Below are 25,859 nucleotides of genomic sequence, written 5' to 3' on the forward strand. Positions count from 1 at the left end.
GGCTGTGAATAGGCCATCAGTAAGGTGGTATAAGAGAGAACTGTGCGATCCCATGATAGAACCACTACAGAGAAGAGACAGAGAAGAGCTACAAAGTGACAGTTTATAATCACAGTCCTTCAAAGCTCAGCAGGAGTGAAGAGAATGGGAGAAAGGTGATCAGAGGTAAGAGACCAAAGGTCAGAGGTCAGAATCCAGGAACTATAGAAGAAAAAGTCTGCACACTTAAAAAGTTAGTGGCACAGCCATGTTGGAAAGTAGCCAAGCCCAGTGGAGATGGACAGCCTCGGAGAGAAGGATGAACAGAACCTGGCTGCTGACATAAATACTGACCTTTGTAGGGCTGGGGAAGCTGTGGAGTCATGGGGAGCAGGCCTAGAGCAAGAGTGGGATCAACTCATGTCCAAACCCCAGAAATCTCATCCTGAGACCAGCAAGAGGAGGACTTCTCCCTCCATGCCCTGGGCCTGCCTGTCCTAACACACATAGACTCGTAGCCCCACCTCTGCCCCACCAGTAGAGGTCATGCAAGATGGTAACCAGGTTAAACTTTCTTTCCCCTTATAAGGTCATATCCAGCAGCATCTGGAATTCCTCCTTATGCAAATGAGTCATTCCCAGCACCCTGGCCTGAGCCAGTGACGTGCATTCACCCCAAAGCCCTTACTTACCCTCCAAAGGTTTAAATAGCCTTTGTTCCCCCCAATTAAATGAGCTGCTCAATGAAGCTGCCGCCCCAGCAATCTGTCTCTCATCCACCTCACTTTCCCGATCAGGCCACTGGTCTGATGGAGGACATCATGAAGAGAAAAGCAGGAATGACAAAGTTTCCTACTGATGACTATGCAGGAGTGAAAAGTGCTGCCTGGTGCTCCAGTTGGTGCTGATGTTGGAAGAGTGTAGAGAATACTAAGAAAAGCAGAGATGAAGGTGCAGGTGGCATCATGAGATGCTGAGATGCGCTTTGGGAACTGGAGAAGATCTACAGAGATGTAGGCATGAGATAGGCTGAGATGGGTTGGGGGTTAGGGCTAGAAATGAAGAAAGCTAGAAGTCACTACAAATAGGCTACTGTGAGGGTGAGTGGAGGGTTTCAGGCCAAGAGGTAGAAGCAGAACGTATCTACTCACAGCTGACGTGCTCACGTGGCAGCAAGGGCCAGGGAAAGTAGTTAGCCACTGAACTGGCATTTTGTGCCAAAGTTAAAATTCCAAGGTTCGTTACTGTAATCCCAGTACTCGGGAGGCAGAGGCAGGAGGATCTTTGTGAGTTCAAGGATAGCCTGGTCTATAAAGTAAGTAGACCTGTTACACAGAGAGCCCCCTCTCTTGAAAATCCAAAAACAGGAAAACAAAGCTGAGAAGTAGCAGTCTACTGTCTTGTGCACACAGGCATCCTTTCCTAAAGTTAAACATGTGTAGCTAACAACCATTTAAACTTATTACAAAGTAACGGTTATGCTTCTGTGCACGCCCAAAGAAGGCAAGCGCACACAGCTGTTCAGGTCTTCACACAGCTCGCTGGGCACTCTGGTACGTGCTGCAATGTTTTTGCCACCAGGTCCATAGAAACACTTTGGACCCCTCCAACCTCTGACATGAATGGAAGGTTGCTGTAGCAATGGGCAGGGGTCCTTACATTTCCTTACATTTCTTCCTTTTTCATTTTAGTAATAAATGCTAGCATCTATTTTAATTATGCATTAACATAAATGCTTCCCCATCCCCTGATTTTAAACCTTCTGTTGTGTTCTCTTGACACACTGGGTAGTTCTGCAATCATTGCCCATTTAAAAAAAAAAAAAAAAACCCCACAAGCATTTATCACTTCTTTCTTTCTTCTTCTATTTATTATTTTTTGATATTTTAAATCTCAATAAATCTCATTATTAATCAATATAAATTGAGAGCCGTTCCGTCTCAGTTGTCTACCGTAATGTGCTGCACAGACTCACATCAGGGAAGCTACACTGTCTCAAGAGATAGCTTGAAAGAGACCACACACAGGTAGGTAAGGCAGGGCAGAGGGGAGCTTCATAGAATTCCAAGAATCACAGAGACCTGAAGTGAGCTGGTTAGCGTTCTCTGACAGAGTCTTAAACCTGGACAAAGACCCATGTTTCCTTCAAAGTCAAGATCATTAGTAAAGGTCAGTGCTAGCCAAGAAAAAAGGCATCTCATATACATATTGTTATTGCACACTTGAAGTATAGCTGCTCTGAGATGGGCTGTGACTGTCGAATATATATTAGATTTCACAGATTTAGTGTTAGACCACATGATATCTTATGATGTATCTTCAATGTTTTATGCTAAAAATGTAAAATAACACTGTAAAATAGGGCTTAACTAAAGATATGGTTGCAGTTCATTTTTATATGCTTTAAAGTGTGACTTCCTGACATTGCATACATAGTTCTGGAGGGGTTTCTACCAGGCAGCTGATGACCACTTGACAGCTGACTGGCACTTTTCACCTGGGCCACTAGGAGGCAGTGGTCAAGTCTGCTGTGTTAAAAGACTGAGGTTCCTTTAGCACAAATTTTAGTGCCCTCACTTATTAAATAGGAATGGGGAGTGTCCGCTTCTTAGCAGTGGTCAGATCTGCGCCCACCTTATGCAAAGAATATGAATTATATGCTACACTACAGAAAGAGACATGGCTTTATAGAGCAAACTGCAATATCTCAAAAGCTGGCTCTAGAGAACCAGGGCAAGGATGCTACAAACAACAGCTCCTTGCTTTGCCCTACATTTACCCTTTTCTTAGTTCTTATCCTTTTCTTGGTTTCTACTCATTCTACCCAGAAGCCCATTAGGGGAGGCAGAGGTGAGCTCAGCACCATCTAAGTGCAGATTGGCCCTGCAGTTTTCTGTATCACCTTCCTCGGTCATTTAGCAATGCAACCTCTGGGTAATGAAAATAAACAGAACTGTTTCCTTCAGAAAGGCTATTAGGAAGTCTGCACAAGGCCAAGGCAAGCTCTTACACACCTTGGCATTATGTCATCTTGGGGCTGGGATCTATTTAGGAAAAAAGAGAAAGGAAAGTAAACACGATAAGGAGTCAAAGAGCAGAGTTAAATCCTGGGTCTATGACAAGCCTAGGTCAGGGTCACAGAGCTCTCTACAGGAGCCTCGGGTTCCTGACCTGTGAAATGCAATGAAGATGGTAAGACATTTCAGCACAGGTGGTTTTAAGAATTATTAATGCAGTTATATACAGGCACATGTATATCACAAGCGTACCATGTATATAACTTACTTGTCTGTTACAAAGTTAGCTACTAACATGATTTCATCCACTGGATTCTGAGACTCACCCTGAGACATGGCTGCTTCTCTCTCTGCACGAGTCTTAGGATCCCCATTCCCTCTTCCCTGTTCACATCAAGAAAAGCACCATTACAAATGAAAGAAACCAGCGCAGTCTTACACAGATGTAAAGCCGGACTGTTGATTTGGGGAACTGCTAGGTGGGAAGAGAAAGCCTCATGCTGGTGAGTCAGTAGCTTCTCTCACTGCCCAGCAGCCTTTGCCATGTTCTAAGCATATGTTCTTATAGAGGAACTCAGATGTCATCAGTGAAGACAGACTGGATTAACATCCTCAGCTTCGTCCCCAGCAGGAGGAAACAGGACAGAACCTCTGCCCCAGAGCCATGCTGTACAGTTTGAGCACAGAGCTCTGGACATCATTCCTGACAATGAGTCCCACTTGCAGCCAAGCATTCAGCTTTGCTTCTTAGAAAAGAAATACACATTGAAAAGTTCTCTGAAACCAGTGCTATAGAAGCCAGTTCCTTGTGGAGACGCCTGTGGGGTTTTCTACTCACACAATGATTTGAGCCATAAAGAAAAGCACACATAGTCACTGCAGTGCCATTGAAGCCTGAGTCCTTACAATTTCACATGGTGCGCACGGAGGTTCTAAAGTGAAGTAAAGGTGTTGCCTGCAGCTAGCTGTCTCAAATTAGAACCCACCCTTCTCATGCCCTTTGATCTGTTATTATTTTATGCTTTAAGATTTATTTTTATTCATGTGTAGGTTTATGTGTGTCTATATGAATATGTGCACATGTGGGTGCCTACGAAGTCCAGAAGAGGTATTAGATCCTCTGGAGCTGGAGTTATAGGCAGTTATGAGCTGCCCAAAGTGAGTGATTGGAACTGAGTTCTGGTCCACTTAAGAGCAGTGTTTGCTCTTAACTACTGAGCCATCTTTGCAGCCCCTCCTGAGTTTGTTCAAACAAGACTGGCTTTGTTTTTTACCTTAATCCAAGCTAAGCATGAATCCTGGTCAGGCCCATCACTTACCTCAGAGAACACTGCTTTCTTTGAAGTGTATTATAGAATGTGAGTCTTGGAAGAGCTATACCCTACCATCTCCTTCATAAAGACTTACAAGGAACTAGAAGCACTGGAAAGCTATTTGCAGCACCCACTGTGCAACACAACACATCCTAAGTTTTCTTGGCTGTGTAACCCTTCTTAGTGTCCTGTGACAGACCATCTATGAACTGATCTCAGAAAGACACCCTGAGCTATATCACTTTTAATTAACAAGAAATAGAAATAATTGCAACAAGAGTGTACAACACCTCATTCCTAGGAAGAGGCATCAGTAGCACAATGAAATAAGGGTTTCTGGATCTCTGCAGGTCACCTACCAGCAGAAGCCAGTCTACTTACTTGAGGAGATTCCCCAGATTGAAAAGTGCTCTGTTGTGCTGTGGGTGGAGTTGCAATGCCTTCTGGTAGTACATCTTAGCTTCTGCCATGTCCTTCGTCAGTGTCCCAAGGTTGTTCAGTGCACTTGCATGGCGTGGGTACAGCCTGGAAAATTGAAGTGTTAAACTCGGACTTCTACACTGGCACTTTAAGCATGTCACAGCCTAAATGAACCCTGAAGCCTTCCCTGTAATGGAGTGACTGTGTCGTATCTTAGGGGCTGAGTGCTTCTGCAGCTGAAGGCATGTAAATAAAAACAACAGAGGCAAAACCTTTAAACTCAGGTATAAGGAAATAAACCCAATACTGCAAGAGTAAACAATACGAAAATCTATGAGGGTAAATACATTTTAGTCCTTCAGAGGCTGATTATACACCTTCGACCAAGGGATCTTCCTTGCTCTGGTGGGAATTTTCTGTTGAAGTTCCACAGCCCCACCAGTTCCTATTCGGTGTTTCCAGCTGGTGTGGGGTCCCTTCAAGGAGGGAACTTTTCAAATATCTTTGGATCAGAACCTAAGTAAGACTGCCTCAATCAAGAAAGGATGGAAGTCACATGTCTCCCCATAAAAGAACAACTGATCTTGACCCTTTCCCCATTTTCTGTCACTTGCACTTAGCTTGACACAGTTCTTAGAATCTTGAGAACAGTTCAGATACAAAATTAACATGCAATGAAGTAAAAGCCAGCCTTCCTAAAATTCAAAAGAAATAAAGAGCAGGGAGGAGTATGTGTCAGCAAACTAAATTACCCAGATTAAGGGAGTGGGGTGGGGGTGTCAATTCAGTCTTTCATTCATTATGGTAGAACTGACATGCAGTCAGCCCTTTCTGACCCTTCTAGAGTGGACATACAAGCTAACAGGCTAGTGTCACACACCCACAGAGCAGGCTTTCAATGCAAAAAAAGCAAGACAATGCTCACCCCAACATGTGCTAATGCAAATGGCATTTTCATTTTGAAGCATTTTCTCATAGGCCAACTCATTTAAAATTCCTTATATAGTGTTTACCATTGGGAAATTGAGGCTGGTGAACTTAAGCAGTGGGTCTTCTCCTTCTTCTCTTTTTCCTTTCTCTCTCTCTCTCTCTCTCTCTCTCTCTCTCTCTCTCTCTCTCACACACACACACACACACACACACATATGAAACACTTGTCCTCTTAGGTGTTAAAAAGAAAATTTGTTTTCCTTTTGTTCTCCCAAATAATACATGAGTCATACAAACCTCAGCAAATGAGTGAATTGTTATGAACTGAAACCACTATTTAGAATATTTTTATTATTTCTCTAAGCAATTCACTTAAAATTATGATCTAATATGAACCAGTTCTCAGAGGGAGAAATGAAATCAATGCAACATGTAAAAACGTTGGCTACAGAGATATTTATTCACTCCAAAAATGTTGACTACTGAATTAACATCATCATTACTATCAGGTCCAAAAGAAACTCCACACAAATGGCTCTATGTGATGCTATTAGCATACCAAAGTACATGGGTTTCCCTCCCCTAGCTTCTCACTCCCTTATCTCATCCCTTAGCTCTCTTGGTCCCTCTTCCTTGGTCTCCTTTTTTCCCCTCATTCTCTTTGTTTACCTCTCTAGCTCCCCACCCCTCCTCACTACCAAGTCTACTGGCCATGTTCTGCCCACTACTTTCTTCCCCTGTTCTGGACTCTTTTAAGATGGCTGTACACTCTTCCCCATATTTATAATAAAAATCTTCCCCTCAACCACACTTTGGAGCAATCATGTCCTCAGGGTTAGAAAAGTACACATTGTATGGGGAACGAACTAGAGTCAACAACTCTCAGTAGCCTATAAGAAGTGAACTACTGCTTATGAGTTACTGTTAGTGAGGCTTGTGTGGGTGTGTATGCATATTCGCATGCATGTGCATGTGTCTGTGCAGGGGAGGTTGCTTAGTGTCCTTCTCCATCCCTTTCTGCCTTATTTCTTTGAAACAGGGTCTTTCCCCAAACCTGGACCTAGGCTGACAGCCAGCAAGCCCCACTGATCTAGTCTCCACCTGCACAGTGCTGAGGTTACAGGCATAAGCCTCTTTACATGAGTGCTGGGATCTGAACTCAGGTTACCATGCTTGCTCCTTAAGAGTGCTTACCCACTGGTGCTGTCTCTCCAGCCCGTCTGTAAAGGATCATAGAGTCAGCTATTTGCAACTAAAGTTTGGGCTTGCATTTTGTTTCACCCATGTGTTTGAAAAATTTAAAGTTAAGGATGTTATGAGATTTTAACCTTTCAGTACCTTACCAGTAATTTTATTGTTCATACAACATGAATTCATGTGCTATAGTTCGCAACACTCTTCCAGAGCATGCACATCTGACCAAGTGTCTAAGTTTCATGCTACAAGCTAATTTATTTGAAGTTAAATACCCTAAGGTTGGATGTTTATTTTATATTTCTTGTTGAAAACATTATAAAAATGTGACTAGGAAAAATATACCTCTATGATGGAAGCTCAATTTCACTGGACTGGAGTATGCACAAAATAAGCGTCTCTTCAGAAGTCAATAGACTGTTAATTTTTCATATTCTAAGTGCTTGGTTTCTTTTAAACCATAAATTCAATTATTCTGTCACTAACTGGCCCCTGAGAGAGACTGCTGATCTCCTGGTCAGCTTCTTTGATTGTCTGAAGTGATTCACGGCCGGCACTCAGCAACCTACTCTGCTGCTTTACCTTTGGCACTGGGTTCCTGATCCTTGAAGAGAGCCTGAGGAGCTAAGTATGACCTCTCAGCCCTTTCTCCTCAGTGACCTCAGCGCTGCTGTGGAGGGATTCCACCCAGGGCTTGGCCAAACGTCTGCAGAGTGAAAACATTTTCCCAAGCCCTCAGAAAGCGAGTCACTTATAAATGGTTCTGATTCCAGAGAGTTCACTTCTAGGGGTTGGGAATCCAAGAAATAACATTTCTCTGCTCTTTTCAGACAGTGGTGGACTTTGGAATGAGTGGTAGAGTGGACAGAGAACTGGTACATGGGGAGAATACTAGACGAGGGGACAGATGCCAGCAGCATGATGCTGGGTATGTGTGCAGTTGGCTGCTGCTTATACAGCTCCTATGTGAATGAATGTGATGATGGGCATAAAACATCCAACATCACTGCTGTACCTTGAAGGCAGATATAGGACCCGGGGATTACATGCCAGGCTGGGACTCCTCTTCCCTGAAATCAAGTTTTTCAACATCAGAAACATCACTCTCAGACTGGGAAGATAGTTGGTAAAGTCCCTATCATGCGAGTGCTAGTCTGGGTTGTAATTTCCCAATACTCATGTATGGTTGTACATGTCTGTAAACTTGATGTTTAGGGAGCAGAAACAGGTGGGTCCCTCAGGCTAACTAGCTGCTTGTTGATACAATTGGTGAGCTCTAGGTTCAGTGAGAAACTATCTCAAAAAACAAGGTGAAGGGCAATGGAGAAGGGCATCTGAATTTAACTTCTGGCCTCCACACTCACATGCACAGGTGAGTGTACATTCAGGTGCACACACATATACATGCGTGTGCGCGTACACACACACACACCCCATTCACCCTCTTCATTGCCTCCAGGGGCCTTTCAATTGCTCCCACCAGTCAAAATAACATCTATTCTTTCTAAATCTAAGATACTTCAGATCCCATACATTTTAGGTAAGGGTTACCTATCCTGTAAAAGAAGCAATACTGGGCTATCTCAGACCACTTTGTTCCTCCTTCAGTTTGGAGGCACTCACTTTCAGCTGCCAGGAATGTGGGTGCTACCAGAAACCTGGGGTGTAGTGCCTGGCTGGTAAAGGGTATTTAGATTGGTGTCTACTCAGGACAGCTCTGAGGGGTCAGCCCCGCTGCAGAAGTCCTCAGGGTCAGTGAGCTGATGCAGTTCACTGCATCCCCATGCCCTTGTCCACCCTGCTCTCCGCTTCCTTCCTGTGTTTATGAGAGTACTCTGGACAGATTTCCTGCATGCAGATCTCTGCCCTGAAGTCTCATCCTGGGAATCCTCATCTGAGCTAGTCAAATGAAAGTGAGACACGGGGAAGAAACAGCATGAAACTTTGCCAAAGACAAATAATGACACTTTCATTTTAAAACTTGGTTGATAAATTGGCCACAACTTCACTAAAATTCAGAATTTTTCTAAATAATGTTAATTCCTTAAACTTTATGAATATGAGACATAATAAAAACCACATACATATATGTATATATGTGTGTGTATATGCATGTGTCTATGTGACATTTATGTGTGTGTAGATTAAGAATGTAATTTCATCAACAGGAAGAAACAAAAATAATTTCAAATACTTTCTTGTGGTAATTGGAAAGCTCTTTAGACCTTCACAGATAAAAATACCATACCAGACAAAGATGTCTTCTCTCTGAGGCTAAACTTGGCTAACAAACAATATTAAGATTTTAATTCTTTCCAGAGACACAAGACAGACACAAGGTGTCACGATCAGAAGAAAGACATTTGAAATGTTCCCTCTGGGCAGACTGTAAAGCTTTTGGAAACACTCGTTGACTCCTGATATTTAATGATCGAACTCCAGCAGCTTATAAACAGCATTTTAAAGGAATTACAATGAGCTAGCGCTCACACACTAGAGGCCTCAACAACGGTGGTTGATTAGACATCTTAGGTTTCCTCAGACCCGAATGACAACCATGTTTCTGTAATACTTACTCCTCTATTAGTTCATTTTCCACAGGCAGTCATTTCAATTTAATGGTATCTCCCTGTAGAATTCCAGTCATCATGTGTAGGAGGAAATACAAAAAACTACGTCAATGGGCTCTGTTCTCCTGCCAAGTCTATTCTATACACTGAACAAACTGCAATAGATTTTAGTTCAATTCTTCCCATGTGTTAGACAATCAAATAGTGGGTGGATGTATTATTTCCTTTTCTTGTACCTGTGGCAAAATACCTGGAAGAAGCAACTTAGGAGTGGGAAGGATTTACTTTGAGAAGATAAAAATGTATCATGGTAGGGGATAAGGCTGCTTGCTCATACCTACCCCAAAGGGTAATCCTGGCACTCAGTCAGCTTCCTCCTTTCCCTTTTCCATTCAACTGAAGACTGCAGCTTGTAGCATAGTGCCAGTTACATTCAGAGTAGGTCTTCATTCCTTGGAAACACCCTCACAGACACGCCCAGAAGTGTTCCTCATCAACACCCTTGGTGTTTCTTAACCAGTCACATAAACAATGGAAATCAACCATTGCATTAAACTTTCTTTTGTACGAGAGAAAAATTAAGTTGGTCTGATACTTTTTGTGGTGGATTGAATGAAAATGGCCCCCATAGGTGCATAAATTTCAATGCTTGGTCCCTAGTTAGTGGAGCTGTTTGAGAAAGATTAGAAGGTATGATGTCATTGGAGGCAGTGTGTCACTGGGCGGAGCTTTGAGGTTTCAGAACCCCACTCCATTCTCAGTTAGTTTTCTCTCTGCCTTGTGTCTGTGGATCAAGATGTGAGCACTTAGCTACTACTTCAGTGCCATGCCCACCTGCCTGCTGCCATGATCTATACCATGATGGTCATGGACTTTCCCTTTAAAATTGTAAGCATCCCAAAACTGTTTCTTCTTTAAGTTGCCTCAGTCATTATATCTTAGCACAGCAATAGAAAAGTAATCAAGACAACTCCCCAAGAGCACCCACACCCCCAAAAGAACCAGGCTATTGCCACTGCTGTTGGTTGCGCACTATAACTAGATGGTAAGATCCTACTGCTGCAGATACAACTCTGGTTGCAGCACATTCTGGTTGCAGCACATGGAGAGATTGAGCTGGAGCTGTCCTGAAAACTTCCTGCAAGTTAGATTTCGAAGTTTCAGAGATGCTGTCTAGGCTGTTGGTGGAGAAAAACCCACGAGTGGAAATATTCTGTGGTTAACTGCACACAATACTGACTGACTTGCCAGGCAAGATGTGCTCACTGGTACAACAGTAGCCCAAAGGATATGCGTGTAATTAATCACTTTGGACTGACTGGATACAGGTGTAATCAATCATTTTGGCCTGACTTTAGGACCTTTTGCACAGGAAGGAATTCATGCCCAGTACTATAAACCTCATCAAAATGTTCACCTGAGTGGTTTTAGAGTAGACATCATAGCATCTGACTGCATTACTGAGACTGTGGTGGCTTCATTTTATTGTGGGTTTACAAGGGAGCCATTTTTGTAAAAAGAGTTGTCTGGTGGTAGAAGGTTGCAGCCCTTCTATCTGGATAGAATCCTGCACATTGTCAGGGATGACACCTCTATGAGATGAAGGTTCCATGGAACCTCCCCTGATAGGAGAGTCTTCTATCTTCCTTCTTTTCTTCCTCTCTATCTCTCTGTCTCTCCCTCCTTCTCTTACACCATTCTCTTTCTTTCATTTGGGATGGGAATGAGAGTTAAAGCAATTCTTCACCATGTAGCCCTGGCAGGCCTACAACTCACTATGTAGACCAGGCTGGCTTTGAACTTCCACTGGCCCTCATGCCTCTGCCTCTCACATTCTGGGATTTCAAGCGTGCATCACTTTGCTCGGCCAGGAGTCTTTCTGATCTACCTGGACAAAGGCAAACTTTTAGTCTCTGTTCCAGGTGCTGGTTCTGATCAGCAGGGCTTAACCATGCAGGAGATTTAAATAGTGAAAAGCATATCCCATAACTACCCCATGCAGTAAGACTGTGCTTCACAAATCCTGTTAATTATGCCACCAGATCTCCAGACAGCCTCTAAACCAAGTACATGTGTAGGATGTGTACAACTCAGAGACTCAGCCCTCTACTCCCATGAGCTAAACTAGATGACTGCTAATACTCAGGATGTCTAATAAAAGTTTTTTCACTTACAATATTCACTGCCTTGAAATAGCTTACAAAAATAAAATATAAGTGTGGGAAAAAGTTGTTATTTCTAAGGCAAGTAGGTAGAAATTAGAAATACTAAAAAAGGTTTGTTCAAAAGTTTGCCACAGATTTTTGAAACAACTGTAAAAGACTGGAGAAAAATGAGAAAAAGAGATCTCAGCTAGAATGCTTGAATGACTGCAAGTGTTTTAAACTTTTATTCTACTCTGAAGTAAGTAAACTGTTAAGACTACATATGAATTGGTACCATCATTGCAAAGTCTAATCAGCAGGCTCTTAAGGACTTTTTTATTTTTGTTACTAGAAGCCTGGTGAATGGATGCACATTTGAAATTTCAAGGCAAAATAAAGTACTGAGGAGTGTTCATAAGACTGGGCCTGTGGTTCAGGCCTATAATCTCAGCTATTCAGGAGGTTGAGGCAGAAGGATTGTAAGTTCAAGACCAACCTAGGCAACTAAGACACTTGCAAAGTAAAGTGTAAAAGGGTGCTGGGGGGAGGATAGGGGTGAAGGAGGGAGAAAGAAGGGGGAGAAGAGAGGAGGGAAAGGGAAGAGGAGATGTGTTTCATGGTTCTCTACTTTTAACTGACTTTTAAAACTAGTCAACAATCAATAAACACCCAAATAACCAAGTGTGAATTCAACATCTTCTGCACACTGTCCAGGCAGAGTGACCTCCTCCTCTGGACTTACTGGATAAGGTGTTGCTTGGCAATTGCTAGGTGGAAATGGTTGTTGGCAGGTCTCTCCTATCACCTGCCATAAAATGGCAGGACCTATTCCTACACAATACAAAGTTAAAAAGCTTTGGAGGTAGAAACACAGTAGATACAACCATGTTTTCTGATCCTCTCACATGGTAATCTGTGATGGCTATTCCTGGTTGTCAGCTTGACTACAGTTCAAAAATGGAGGGCACGTCTGTGATCCAGATCCTGAGGCTAGAAAACACAGACTTCTGAACCAGATCTTGACATGGGACGATACACGCTTTTCATCCAGATCTTGAGGCATAGTGGCCATGAAAAGCTTACTTAGGCCCAGGCAAGGTAGTACACACCTTTGATCCCAGGAGACTGAGGCAAGTAGATCTCTGAGGTCAAGGCCAGCCTGGGACAAGCAAGTTCCAAATACAGAGGTGGTACAAACCTTTAATCTGGGCCACACTTTCTGCTGGAGGCCTACATCAGGACACTGGAAGAAGGAAGGCTCACTCTTCTTCCCTTGCTTGCACTTACTTGCCAGCACATTTGTGGGAACTTACTTCATCAGGACTCCAGCTTATACAGGAGACCAGCTGAAACAACTGAGCAACTACCAGATTCTTGGACTTCCCATTCACAGCTGACCATTGTTGGTTTAGTTGGACTGCAGACTATGAGTCATTACAATAAATTCCCTTAATACATAGAGACATTCCATTAGTTCTGTGACTCTAGAGAACCCTGACTAATACAAAAACTCAGGTTTTAGTGTCAAAACTGGAGAGATGATCCCGGCAGCAACGCAAAGCTAACACTTACAAGCTGGTTTCTGAGATGGTTTGCATATGAACAAAGTGGCTCCACATTTCCATGCACTTGCACTTGGCCCCCAGATGAAGGAGCTGTTTGAGAAAGTTGTAGACCCTGAAGGAGGTGGAGCCTCAGAAGTGGGTCACTGGGTAGGTCTGCAACCTGGCTGCACTTCCCCTCTGCTCTCTGCTCCCTGATAATACAATAGATAAATTCCATTGCCTGTGGGGTTTACATGGTCATTTCAGTATTTGGGGGGATTGAAGAACTGATCCAGACCACACTGCCTTTAGTTTGCTGCTTCCCCAGTCACTTTCTTCCCTGCTGTGGTAAATAAAGACAGCATGAGATATACTAGGGTTGAAAGAGAAGAAGGGCCATTGGGAGGAGATGAGTCGCTGTCAGCAATTCCCAGGAAGAAACAGCAGTACTGAAGTATGGGCAATCTTCCCGTCACCAAGGATAAACAACTATCAAGATGATGAATGGTCCTGGGGTTTTCCTCTTCTGTCTAACACTAAGAGTGACAGCTTATTTTAAAATAGAAAGTAAAACACTCATATCCGGTAGAGGTCTGTGGCAGAGGAGTACATACTAAAATGAGATTTTAAATCAGAAATATTTGGAATCCAGGCTGAAAGCATTAAATAATTCACTAATTTCAGCATTGGATTTATAGCTTTGATTATATTCCCTTATTCTTCAGGGTGTATATTTCTTCTAGAATCAAACATTTATTTTTATTGTTTCACAGGAAAGGAGCAGAAACTCCAAACCAGCTACTACAATTTTATGGAATCAACTGCCAGAAAATTTAATGTAAGCCTTTGGCCCAGCTGTGGATTAAGGTCACATTTACTTTTCTATTTGAAGCTGACAGAATTTGTAAACATGTTGGTAATCCTTCTCCCACCAACACTGTTGGACAAACTGCCTATGTCCTTTCTTCAAGAATGGAAGAGAAACCATGAAACATTCATTATTCAGGCCAAGCATACTTTATGTGTAACAATGATGGAACACATCTTTCTGTTTGGCTATTTTTTTATTTTATGAATTTTCCCCCCTTTCCCTCTCCCTCTTGCTCCAGCCCGGCTCACTCCGGGCCCCCACTTGCTCTGGGACCCCACTCAAAAATATGAGGGCATCAGGTCTCATTATGGATGGTTGTGAGCCACCATGTGGTTGCTGGGATTTGAACTCATGACTTCCAGATAGAGCAGACAGTGCTTTTAACTGCTGAGCCATCTCACCAGCCCTCTGTTTGGCTTTTTTTGAGACAAGGTCTCAAAGATTAGTTAGTCTTGACTAATTGGCAATTCCTAGGCTGCTGAGACTGTTTCAAAGCTAAGTGTACAGTTCCCAAGAAATGGCACCTGAGTTGGCTCTCGGGCCTCCATAAAACATGTGCATACACACACCCAACCAAAATAAACTACATAAAATATGGATATAAGAGGCCTAGAGCTTTCTATATACATAGTATTAAAAGTTAGAACAAATATCCCTCTTCAAATTTACCAGTGCATTTTAAACAAGAAACTCCTGCTTTACATGTCTGCATCCAGATGAGTTTCACCCCACTGTGTTATGTGTAGCAATGCCAATTTTACTTCTTACAATATGTTGACCATGGAAAAAGGAACACCGAGCGAGTGCATCTGCGGCAGACTTAAATGCTGAGCCCGAAGACTCAGAATCCAAGGGTGAGCCAGTTTACTATCAATAAAAATGACCACCCACATACCCTGGGAGGGGTGGTAGCATGAGCAGGCCTGGTCACAGCACAAAGCAAAGGCCCTCTGTGGTGCTTACTTGAGGGCGGTTCTGTAGTGGTAGATTGCTTCCTTGTTCCGACCTTGGTCTTTTAGGAAATTGGCGTAGTTGTAATGAACCTTGGCATTGTGGGGTAGAGTCTGAACTCCAGACCTACAATGGATATTAAAAAGAAAGAAAACAAAAATCAAATCATACTATTGTCAGACTCTGTACTTCACTCCCAGCTTTAGGATGTTGCCTTTGGTTGTCCACTGTCTTCATCTTAAACAAGCTTCTGAATTTTGTGAATTATATGAGTGACTACACGGGAAAGGAGTGAAGGCCATGGCCAGGTGTGCACACCTGGTAACACCCTAACTCAGAAGAACACAATGTTCTCTGCATAGACACATGAGGACCCTGCTCTCTTCTGGAGATTCACCTGGGGCTTGGCAAGGTGTGGTCATCTTTGCTGAGGCTTTTTGTTGAGGGCACAGCAGAACTTAACTGCAGACACAGGGAGAAGAACAAAGCCAGGGAACAAAGCCTTCAATTGTCCAGGCCAGCCTGACCTTCCAACTTAGGGAGCTGAGGCAGAGGATCTGATATAAGGAACAATGTGGTAAAGTTAAACTCCACAGAAGTTGATACAGACACTGTCCCTTGCTGAGTGATTCCAGCCTCAGGCAAGCCCTTCTCTGTCGTGCTGAACTCAGGTGAAGGCTTGTTTTTATCAATGGATAGAAAGTGAAGTAGCCTAAGTGATTCTGTGTGTGCAATACAAAGGTACTAGAAGTTAAGATGGGATGGATTTCATAAGGTGAGAAGGCACAACCCATAACCAAAACCGCTCCTTGAAGGCATGAGATAAAATCTAGCGTACGGTGTTTGTGCTCTGAGAACTTCTTTCCACATTCTGGCTTCCTCCCACATCTCAGCTTCCACTAACATGGGGGATGGGGGCAATAAAATAGGACTTTACAACAAGATAATGATCACATGCCTGGGTCTAGATTGTATGGTTTGCAGTAAATGCAGCATCTTAGAAGTCTGGTGGCTTAATAAAACCAGTTTACAGATACAGAATGCTTACAGTCATTCAAAATCTATGTGGAACCCCCTCAGGACCATGCTGTCCAGAAGCTGAGATATAAAATGGCCACAGAGTCTGTTCTTAGAACATTATAGGGCTGAGGACATGTGGCCAGTTAGCAAACAGGAATAATGAAACAAACACTCCTGAGTGGGTATTGCATCTACAGATCACAGTAAGCTAGCCCAGAACAGACACAGAACTTCCAGAAGGCAGGCAACAAAGCTGAAGCGTTGAGAATAAAGAAAAGAGCTAGGTTAGGAGCTAGAAGAGGAGGCGGTGCAATGTCCCGAGCTGAAGTGGTCTGAATGTGAGCTGCCCCTCACAGCTCACAGTGCTGCTGCTTGGGAAAGCTGTGGGATCTTTAGAAGGCAGAGGCTAGCTAGAGGAAGTGGGTCACTGGGTAGAGGGTGGTGGTGGGACACTCAGGCATTTTGGTCAGGTCCCACTTCCTATCCTTTGTTTCCTGACAGGAAAATGAGAACGGACATCGAGGACACGGGAGCTGAGAGAGACTAAGAGGCACCTGATCACTGAGAGACCGGACTGAGAGTAAGGAAACCCAGAGCCTGGTGATTAAGCAGAAACCCCTGGGCTCCATTTGAAAAGCAGTAGGGGACTCAGGGCAGGGCTTGAAGAACAGAAATGAGACCAACAGTTGAGTGTTTGAGGGTTGCAATGGCTACTTTGTGGAAATGGACTGCAGACAGCAAGGCCTTCTGGGGAAAATGCTGTGGAAATTGCAGGGGAGAGCAGGAGGAAGCAGGGTGATAGGAGGGAGGGGGAGCCAGCTGTGGCAAGGAGATAGAGGAAGCAGGTGGAGGTGGCAGGATCTGTAATGCGTTCCATCAGAGCAACCTTATACCCACAGGCCAACTCTGTTTTTCCTTTCTTCACTCCATTAACCCTTCTTTTTGGTTTCTTTCTCTCAATAATTCGAGTTTGAGTATAAAAATGAATCATCACCAGAGAGATGACTGTTGACTGATGGATAAGATTTAACAAAATTAATATTGGCATATACGGTCTATGCTAACTTAAATTATTATAGGAATAATTATTTTGTAATTAATGGAATGAGAATTTTGAAGCATCAAAAGCCTTGCTTAAGCTCACTGTGACAGTCTCTTCCATCAGCCAAAATGACACACCACAGCTTAAGTGGCTTAAACGAGAAATCTCTTCCTCACAATTCTGGTGATTAAAATCTAAGGTCAAGTGTCTAATCAGTTTGCTGTCTGGGTAGGCCCTGCTCCTGGCCTGTGGACATCTGCCCTCAGGCTGTGTCCTCCCATGGCCTTTCCTTGTGCATGTGCCCAGTGAGGAGGTTCTCACGTCCTTTTCCCATAACAACAGCACACTTGGGTCAGGCCTCATCTTAATAACTTCATTCATTTGCATTTCCCTCCCAGATTCTGACTCCAAACACAGTAATGTTATATTCTGAGGCGTCATCGTGTGAATTGAAGTTAGGGGACTCAGCCCATAAAAGTCACACAGCCTTTGCTCCCAACCACAAGCACATAATGATTATCAATTAGCAAGGAGGGACATGACCAAACACTACGTGGCTGAACCCAGATGCTGCATTTCTCATCAGGTGCCTGTCTGTAGCTGAGATCACAGGCTAAGGGGGTCCCAACAGGGTCATCTCCAAGCTCTGAAGATAGTAAGAGAAGGCTCTACCATGCCACCTCTCCAAGATGAAATTTCCATTTCATTTTTAAATATTAAGAGATAATATTAGTAGGGAAATTCCATGCACTATATAAAACCCACTGGGGAAATACATTAGGACAAATTCTGTTTAAATAACAGCCTCGTTACATTTAGCCTCACTTAAAGCCCCCTGGCTGGGGCTCAAGCAACTGTAGAGAGGCCTATGGGGCCATGCGAAGCTAGAGACAAGCCCAGGGGACCTGGACACAGTAGAAGCCAGATTTATACCCTTCTGCAGGAGTACAGACTCTGAGTATCAGTCTGTCTTCCTGTGGATGCTTACCCAGAGACACACTGATAGACCACTGATACCTCTATTTTCAGTCCCTTGCAAAATCTCTATACTGTTGCTATGATGACTGAACTGGTTTTCATTCTCACCTAGAGTCTGCAAGGGGTCCATCTTAACTAAGCTCTCAGTTACACTTACTCCTGGATTGTTTAAAGCAACCATTCTTTGGAGCCCAAGCTTGTCACCATTCACAATCCTGCTTTATAGTCCCAAGAGCATTACACTCAGGTATAAAAGCCTTGCAGTCTGATGTAGTCCCACTATCCTGCAATCATCTGACTGATGCAGTCCCACTATCCTGCAATCTGACTGATGCAGTCCCACTATCCTGCAATCTGACTGATGCAGCCCCACTATCTTGCAATCTGACTGATGCAGCCCCACTATCCATAAATGTGATCGATGTAGCCCCATTAGGCTGCAGTTTGATGAAGCCGCACTAAACTTCAGTGTGAATGATGTAGCCCCACTAGGCTTCAGTTTAATATGCCCTCCCTTCTTCAGTTCTGCTTTTGTTGGCCCATGTTCACCCTTTATTGTGCTTTTTAAGAAATCACTGCCAGGGTCAATATCAAATAACTTCCGCCTTATTCACCATAATCAAGATATGGTAACATAAGGCCCATGAATAGATGAACAAATAAATAAGTTGTGACCTTTATGTACAATAGAATATTATTCAGCTTTACAAAAGGACATTGTGCCATGTGTGACACATGAGTAGACCTGGAAGACATTATAAAAGACACAGGAAAAATGCTGTGTGTACAAGAATTTAAACCCACAGAGGCAGAGAGCAGGATGGTGGTGAGAGAAAATGGAGAGGGAGAAACAGGGACACAGTGTCCAATTACCAAATCCAGTTAGGTGGGGTGATCCTAGAGTTCACTCTGGGAACCCTTCATTAAAGCACTATAATCTTTTTTTTATTTTTATCATGTCAAATAAGAGACTTGAGAAACCATAAAGTTCATCACAAATAAACTAGTATGGATGTGCACACTTCCTAAGTGCTGGGATCACAGGGGTTTGCCAACACTCAGCATTTTGTTTTGTTTTGCTTTTGAAGACTTATTTTTTTGTATGTATGTGTGTTTTGTCTACATGTATGTCTGTTCAGTGCCCTGAGAGCAACATGTGTCCAGAAAAACTGCACCACAGAGGGAAAAAAAACCAGCAGAAAAAGAAAAGTCTTTTATTTCCTCACCTAAAATCAATGTTTAAAATAAGCAATGAGATCGTAGATTCTGATTTAATGTTGTAGATATTCCACAGAGAGCCATGGCCTGTCTCACCCTCCTGCTGTGTGCTCACCTTCCCCTCAAACCTGGCTGGATGATGAAATGAGGCATGTAGATTTCATTTCAGTGACTGATTCTACAGCCCAGCTCATCAGTAGGCATTTCCACCCAAATTCACAAACCTAGAATCTTCTTACTCTCATAAATCCACTCAGAGTGAGTTCATGTTAAATTTTATGTAACACCTTTTAAAAATCTAAAATTAAACTCACAAATAAAATTATCATTCCCAATTTATTAAAAGTGATTTTCTAGGTTAATACGTATTGTCATAACCATGTTACTTCCTTTGGAGACAAGTCTGTTATCAACGGAAGAGAGGGAAGAAATGTACATTTACCTGTTTAATCATACCTGAATAAGGACTCTCTTGACAGCCAAATTTCATTCTGCTTCACAGTTTTCCAGGAAAATAGCAGCAGCAGCAACACAGTGGATGCCATCAGGGAGGTGGCCCCGCATCGGCTCAGCCCAGCACAGAGCTTACTCAGTCCATGCACAAAGAGAATGCAGTAGCCCATGCTGAAACAAAGCAAAGGAGGATGCTCACTGAGGGTGAGAGGTCACAGTAAGTTGGGAAGGCACCATGTGTGGGGTTGCTGTGAGTAGGAGCATCACTGTGGTGGTTTGAATTAGAATGGCCCCCATAGGCTCATACATATGAAATCTTTGTCACCAGGGAGTGATACTATTTTAAAGTATTAGAAGGTCTGGCCTTGTTAGTGTAGGTGTGGCCTTGGAGCAGGTATGTTTCTTGGTGGTGAACTTTGAGGTTTCAAAGCCCATGCCTGGCCGTCTCTTAGTCTATATATCAGGGTGTGGCTCTCAGCCATTGCGCTAGCACCCTGTTTGCATGCCACCATGCTGCCAACCATGCTGATAATGGACTAAACCTCTGAACTATAAGTAAGCAAGCCCCCAACTAAATGCTTTCTTTTATAAGAGTCGCCTTGGTCATGTGTTGGGCCTAACACAAGGTCTAATCTCCATTTCACCTCCACCCTTCAGTCATGTACACAGGTGGAGGGCGTGAACAGGCCCTAGAGAGATTTACATACTAATGAGGTACCTGAAGGCCAGAGGTGGAGCCGATTAAACATTCCTCCCCAGCCCCTCCCCCCTTCTCCCCTCCCCTTTTTAACTCAGGTCGATCCTGAGTTTGAGGGGTATGCATCCAGATCCGTCCACAATTCGCCATGTGAATAAACCAGTTTTGGAAACCCAAGGGCTTCCTCGTGTGTTGGGGCTGCGCCGCTATGAGGAACCGTGAGGAGCCAGGGAGAGACTTTTAGTTAATGAACAGCCGGGCCCAACTTCCAGCTGGAGAAACCCAGAGCGTTCCCAGCCAACTACCCACAGCATGGCAGGAGGAACCGTGGGATCCCCAAGCCTTTTTTTCCCCCACAGTCATGGTGTCTCTTCACAGCAACAGAACAGTGACTAAGACAGCCATTGTGGGTTGGGCTCATTATGGGTGGGCAGTCCCAGGCATGCTACTAGGACAAACAGGCTTGTCATGTGCTGGAGGAACACGTATGAATCCCTCTGTCACAGACACGTCTGGGTTCTCTAAGGTACTACATCTCACACAACATGTGAAGTCATAGGCTCAACGCCTCAGACAAGGGAGTCTTCCATGGTACTCAAGGGGATCCTCTGGTCCAGGATTTCCTTATGCCTCCAACATAGGGTATGACAAAGTGTGTCTGAGCCGGAGCCGGAGGCACTGCAGGTCCTACTAGTGGACTATCTAGGCAGGATAGTAGTCACTGAGGACCAGATATATCACCTATGGCCTCCCAGCTGACCAGTTAAGGTTCTTCCACTTTCCAAGTCTACCACAGCTGCCTCCTGAGCTGGATTGGTAAGGTTTACTCACTGGCTTTGCTCCAGCTTTCCTAGGATTTGGCAAAGCATCACATTTCTGAAAGCACATGGCTCCTTCCTCCACTGATGCACTCACAGAGGTAGAACAGACTCAGAACAGAAAGTTTGCCAAAGGAGGTCCCAACCCACCTACAAGGGGGGCAACAACTTACCTGTGTTCCCAGATGTGACTGTAAGCACTGAATTCAGTTGGTACAAGTCCTTCAGTGCCAGAACATACCAGAATAGTCTCCAGTTCCCCACCCCACCCCTCCAAAACCTATTCTCTCCTGTAATTCTCAGTATAGTTTCCATATTTGACCTTAAAGATGAAGGGTTCCTCTACAAATCTTTTGCTTCTGTAAAATGTATTGTGCTAATATTATTTTAGGGCCTGGTCATAATGGCAGCTTGAGTGCGTAAGGCTCCCTACTGCCTGGTCTTCTAGCCCCAGACAGGTTCTCCCATCCCACAAGGTAATCAGGATATTTCTGAGACCATAACAAGGTCCTCTAGATTTTATTCTTTCCTGCATTATAATTTGTTTTTAAAAGAATGTTAGTTTTAAATTATCATTGTGTGAGCGTGCCTCTTGTGTGGAGATCAGAGGACAACTCTGGGAAGCTGATTTTCTTCATGGGTGCTGAGGATCAAGCTCACCTAAGGGCCAGCCCTCATTCATTATAATTTAATGAACATTATGTATATATGACTATTGCAGACACCAAGAACGTATTAGTGAATAAACAAGACTGTAGTTATTCTGGAACACAGGGATGAAACATTAAGTGAATGAGCAGATGAAATACAATGCTTGTGTTACAATATGCTAAATGAGAAATCAAGCAGCAGAAAGATGGGTATTTCCACATAGATGGTCAAATAAGAACCCTGAGTAAAGATCTGAGAAGCATGGGGCACATGCCATGCAGGCCTTTGCATTCTCATGCTGATTTTCCTCACTCCTCTACACAACGCAGTCTGCTAAGGGGTTGGGAGTTTCATCTTCATGGCCAGCAGCTTCTATGTTTGACTTAGCACCATCGCTTCTCAATGTTACAGGTGCCATGGGCTCATAATCCAAGGAGATGCTGGTAAGGATGGTGGTGAAGGGTGCAGAGTTAGGTCAGACATCTAGTGAACAGAGGAGCAGTAAGACTAACCCGGCCGGGGATGAGACTTGGAACCTCAGCCACATGCTGACCTGCTGTAGAGGTTTTGATATAACAGACTGGCCCCTGTGTGCCCAGTCTCACTCACTCTCCTCTTAGCTCTGTACTCAGAGACCTCACTAGCTGTGGGAGCCAGAGATGCCTGTGACAGAGCAGCAGGAAGGAAGAGGATGGAATCCCAGTGGCCACCCAGCAGTGCACTGAAAATGAAGACAGTGAGGGAAACCATCACCACTTTGTATAGCTTTTTCTGTGCCCAGCAATGTGCTAAGTGCTTCTTTTGAGCTTTCCACAGCATTTTCAGGGCAAAGATAGTATTTTGTATATGTTATCTAACTTGAGGTTCAAATCCTCTGTGTCATCCATGTCTTAAGTGAAGAAACTAAAAACTCAGATGAGTTAAATAACTTACCTACAGCCCCAAAGCTAGCAAGCACTCAACAATCCAGAAATACAGACTTTGATAGAATGCTAAAATTGAGAGGCTTGCAAATCCCTTCTCTAAAAGGGTAGCCACTAAATGGCACAGTTTTATATATTGGGGCTCACAAAGCATTATCCCCCAAGTGCCCTACATTTACCTGCTAGACTGAAGCAGCAGCCTCAAGGTCTCTCTGACCTTCCAATCCCACCTTCCCTTTCTCTTTTTTTCTCAATCCTGTTTTCTCAGAAACACATGAAAGAGCTTTCTCGTTCCTCTATCTTCCTAAAGACTGGATCTTAGGGATGTAACATAAATTCCTATCACAGAAGAGACTAAAACCAATCACCACAGAGAGCACTTTGTGCCAGCCACTGTCTGCTCTTTGGCCCCCACTGGTCTCTTCCCTAAGAGGAGAGCATAGAAGCCTTGACCTTCTCTGAGCTGAGAGCTACTGTGCCCTCTGTTGCACATCAATATATTTGTTTGCTTTGTCTCCTATCAGTCTACTTATGGTCAATTCCCTTTATTAGACATAAATAGCCAGACCTTTGGAGAGCAGAGGTTAAGTTCTCTTTATCTCTATGTAGGCCACAATACCTCTGTTATCTCTCCTTCATGTTCTGCTTGTGTGAAAGCAAGCACATACTGTGTAAATGCATAGGCATGTCTGTGCTCCAACAAAATTTATTTGTAAAAACAGTAGAGGGCCAGACCTGACTCATCGGCCACACCGTTTGCTGACCCCTGCTCTGTGAGAATGAAGAAGAACCCCTCCATACCATTTGGCATAGATTTTTGAATCAAGTAACATGATAAACTGTTTTTTCCCAAAGTCCTTGAATTGACACATGGCTTCAGAAATGTTAAGCCACAGAAAATAATCTCTGCTAGGTTTGCAATTTCTTGAGAACCGTTACATTCTTTCAGATCCAAACACTGCAGTGACTGATACACTCCTCCATTCTGAAACTTCATCCTTCAACATCTGTTTTAGTGCAGTTCCCAGTAGCAGTCAAAAGAAACATGCTCTTTCCATTGCCAGGGGCAGGACCAGGCCTCACAGAGAAAGTGGAAAATCAAGCAAATAAGAACCTACATGCTTTTGTTTCCAGGGAGATGGAACCTGAGCCTACCTTGCTCTGGTTACCCTGATTAAGGATCCTCTGGGCTGCTGACCAGAGATTTCCACGCATCACACTCAGGAGCCCATACAAACCCAGCATTGGACAGAGTCAGAACCTGCAGAGCCATAAGACAATAGCTCAAATTTGGGAGCATTTCACGAACCTACAGAGCTATAAGCAAATGGCTGTACTCATCACTAGGATCCATTTTCTTCCTTTCTCTCTTTTTTAGGGGAGGGAGGGAAGGAGGGAGGGAGGGAGGGAGGGAGGGAGGGAGGGAGGGAGGGAGGGAAGAGAGGGAGGGAGGGAGGGAGGGAAGAGAGGGAAGGGGGAGATTGGGAGGGGGAGAGGGAGAGGTATACACATATGGAGGTCTGAGAACAACTTCTAGGAGCAGGTTTTCTCCTTCTACCATGTGATTTACAGGAATCAAAATCAGATTATCAGACTTGAAGGCGTTATTGGACTTAGGGTCACAGCCAGATTTTGCCACCCATCTTCAGTAAGCCAATTAAAAGGCTAAATTAATAGTGACAATCAGAAGAAAGATTTAATCAAGGTAGTCACACTTGGAAGGACTTGGGAGGTGGCTAGGATCACAGGCTTACCACCAAGCACAGCTCAAAGCCTACCTTTTAATTTGTGAACAAGCTTAAATGATCCACTGAGATTATCTACAGATAAAACTAATATTACAAGAGGGACATAGCCCTTTAATTTTACCACTTTTAAATTCTCTGTAGGGTCTAAAGGGGCACATCCTTTACTTCATTCTGCCCCATTGATGTCTCTTCTCACAAGACATCTCACAGTAAGTTTTTATTCCCATCTCATGGGTGCTATCCCCCATGTGGTTCAGAACCAAAGCCCAGCCACACTAAGCTGAGAGCTGCAGGTAGCTGTGTCCCAAGCCATTGGACTACTCAGAAGCTGCCAGCTTCTAAGATCACCCCCACATCTTCCCAGTACCTAAGAACACCCCTACTTCTGCCCTACTTTTTCTCCATCTCAAATATTTAATAGAAAACTCTCCAGAAGACTAAATTTATTTAGAGGTGAGAGTTCAATTAGTCTAAGAAAAGCATCCCAGTGGCCCCACTGAGCAGCTCCCTCATGTGGCCCCTGCATGAGGTGCTGTGCTCCTAAGATGAGATGGAAGGTTTCATTATGTGTGATTCTCTATGAAAGATTGTTGTGTCATTTTCCAGTGTACCCCCAGGATGACCAAGGGAAACAGCCATTGGCTCCCATTCTGATAACTGACATGATTCTTCCTTGGGCCTTTGATGATACAATGCTTCCTTCCTCACTCACAGTCCACCTAACAGTGCTAAGATTTATGAGGCCTTTCCTGGTAAACAAAGCAAGTCTCTGATGTTGGACAAAATCCTTGCTCTACATCTCAACCCTAATATTCGCTAATCTTGGGCAAATTATTTAAATTCACCAGCTCTTATTGCCTTCCTTTGTAAAGCGACATGATTTAATGCCACACATGCCCACTGCACATTAAATAATAAATGGTAACATTAAGATTCTTGTGCTATAATAATATTAGAAGTAGGCACTTAGTTTCTGCTAAACAAAGTAGAAGGGAAGGAATCTAAGATCTGAGCATGTTCTAGGTCACAACAGTTGTCTCTGCACCAGGCTCCTGCAAACACAGCAGTGCTGAGACCTCAGGTGACTAATAAGGAGAGGGTGTGCAGGGTCCCAGGTTCAGACCACTGGAAGCTTCAGGAAAGGGAACTTCTGAGCAATCAGAGAATCAGAAACAGGATGAGTCCAGGATGAGTAGTTTAACCACTTGGAGGCTTAGCTGTGTATTATGGGATTGATACTGCCTACATACCTGCTTCAAATGAAAGCATGAAATAATGTATACAAACATGTTTCAGAAACTGAGTAAAACAGGAGGAGCCATATTGCCATATACAGTGTTTTCCTGCCTGTGAATGCTTTTGCTGTATTACTCTTTGT

General features: G+C 43.7%; 1 protein-coding gene across 1 annotated transcript in view; it reads right to left on the minus strand.

The window, feature by feature from the left end:
- The window catches only part of Tmtc1 (transmembrane O-mannosyltransferase targeting cadherins 1), a 208,037-nt gene that overhangs the window by 39,149 nt on the left and 143,029 nt on the right, over positions 1 to 25,859 (minus strand). Inside the window, exons 10-12 of the mRNA XM_034511599.2 lie at positions 19,648 to 19,815; positions 14,946 to 15,059; positions 4,691 to 4,834 (exon numbers count right to left, since the gene is read on the minus strand). Of these exons, the coding sequence (XP_034367490.1) occupies positions 4,691 to 4,834; positions 14,946 to 15,059; positions 19,648 to 19,815 (426 nt within the window). The remainder of the gene's footprint in view (positions 1 to 4,690; positions 4,835 to 14,945; positions 15,060 to 19,647; positions 19,816 to 25,859) is intronic.

This window comes from Arvicanthis niloticus, chromosome 9 (genome assembly GCF_011762505.2).
Source record: "Arvicanthis niloticus isolate mArvNil1 chromosome 9, mArvNil1.pat.X, whole genome shotgun sequence".
Lineage (NCBI taxonomy): Eukaryota > Metazoa > Chordata > Mammalia > Rodentia > Muridae > Arvicanthis > Arvicanthis niloticus.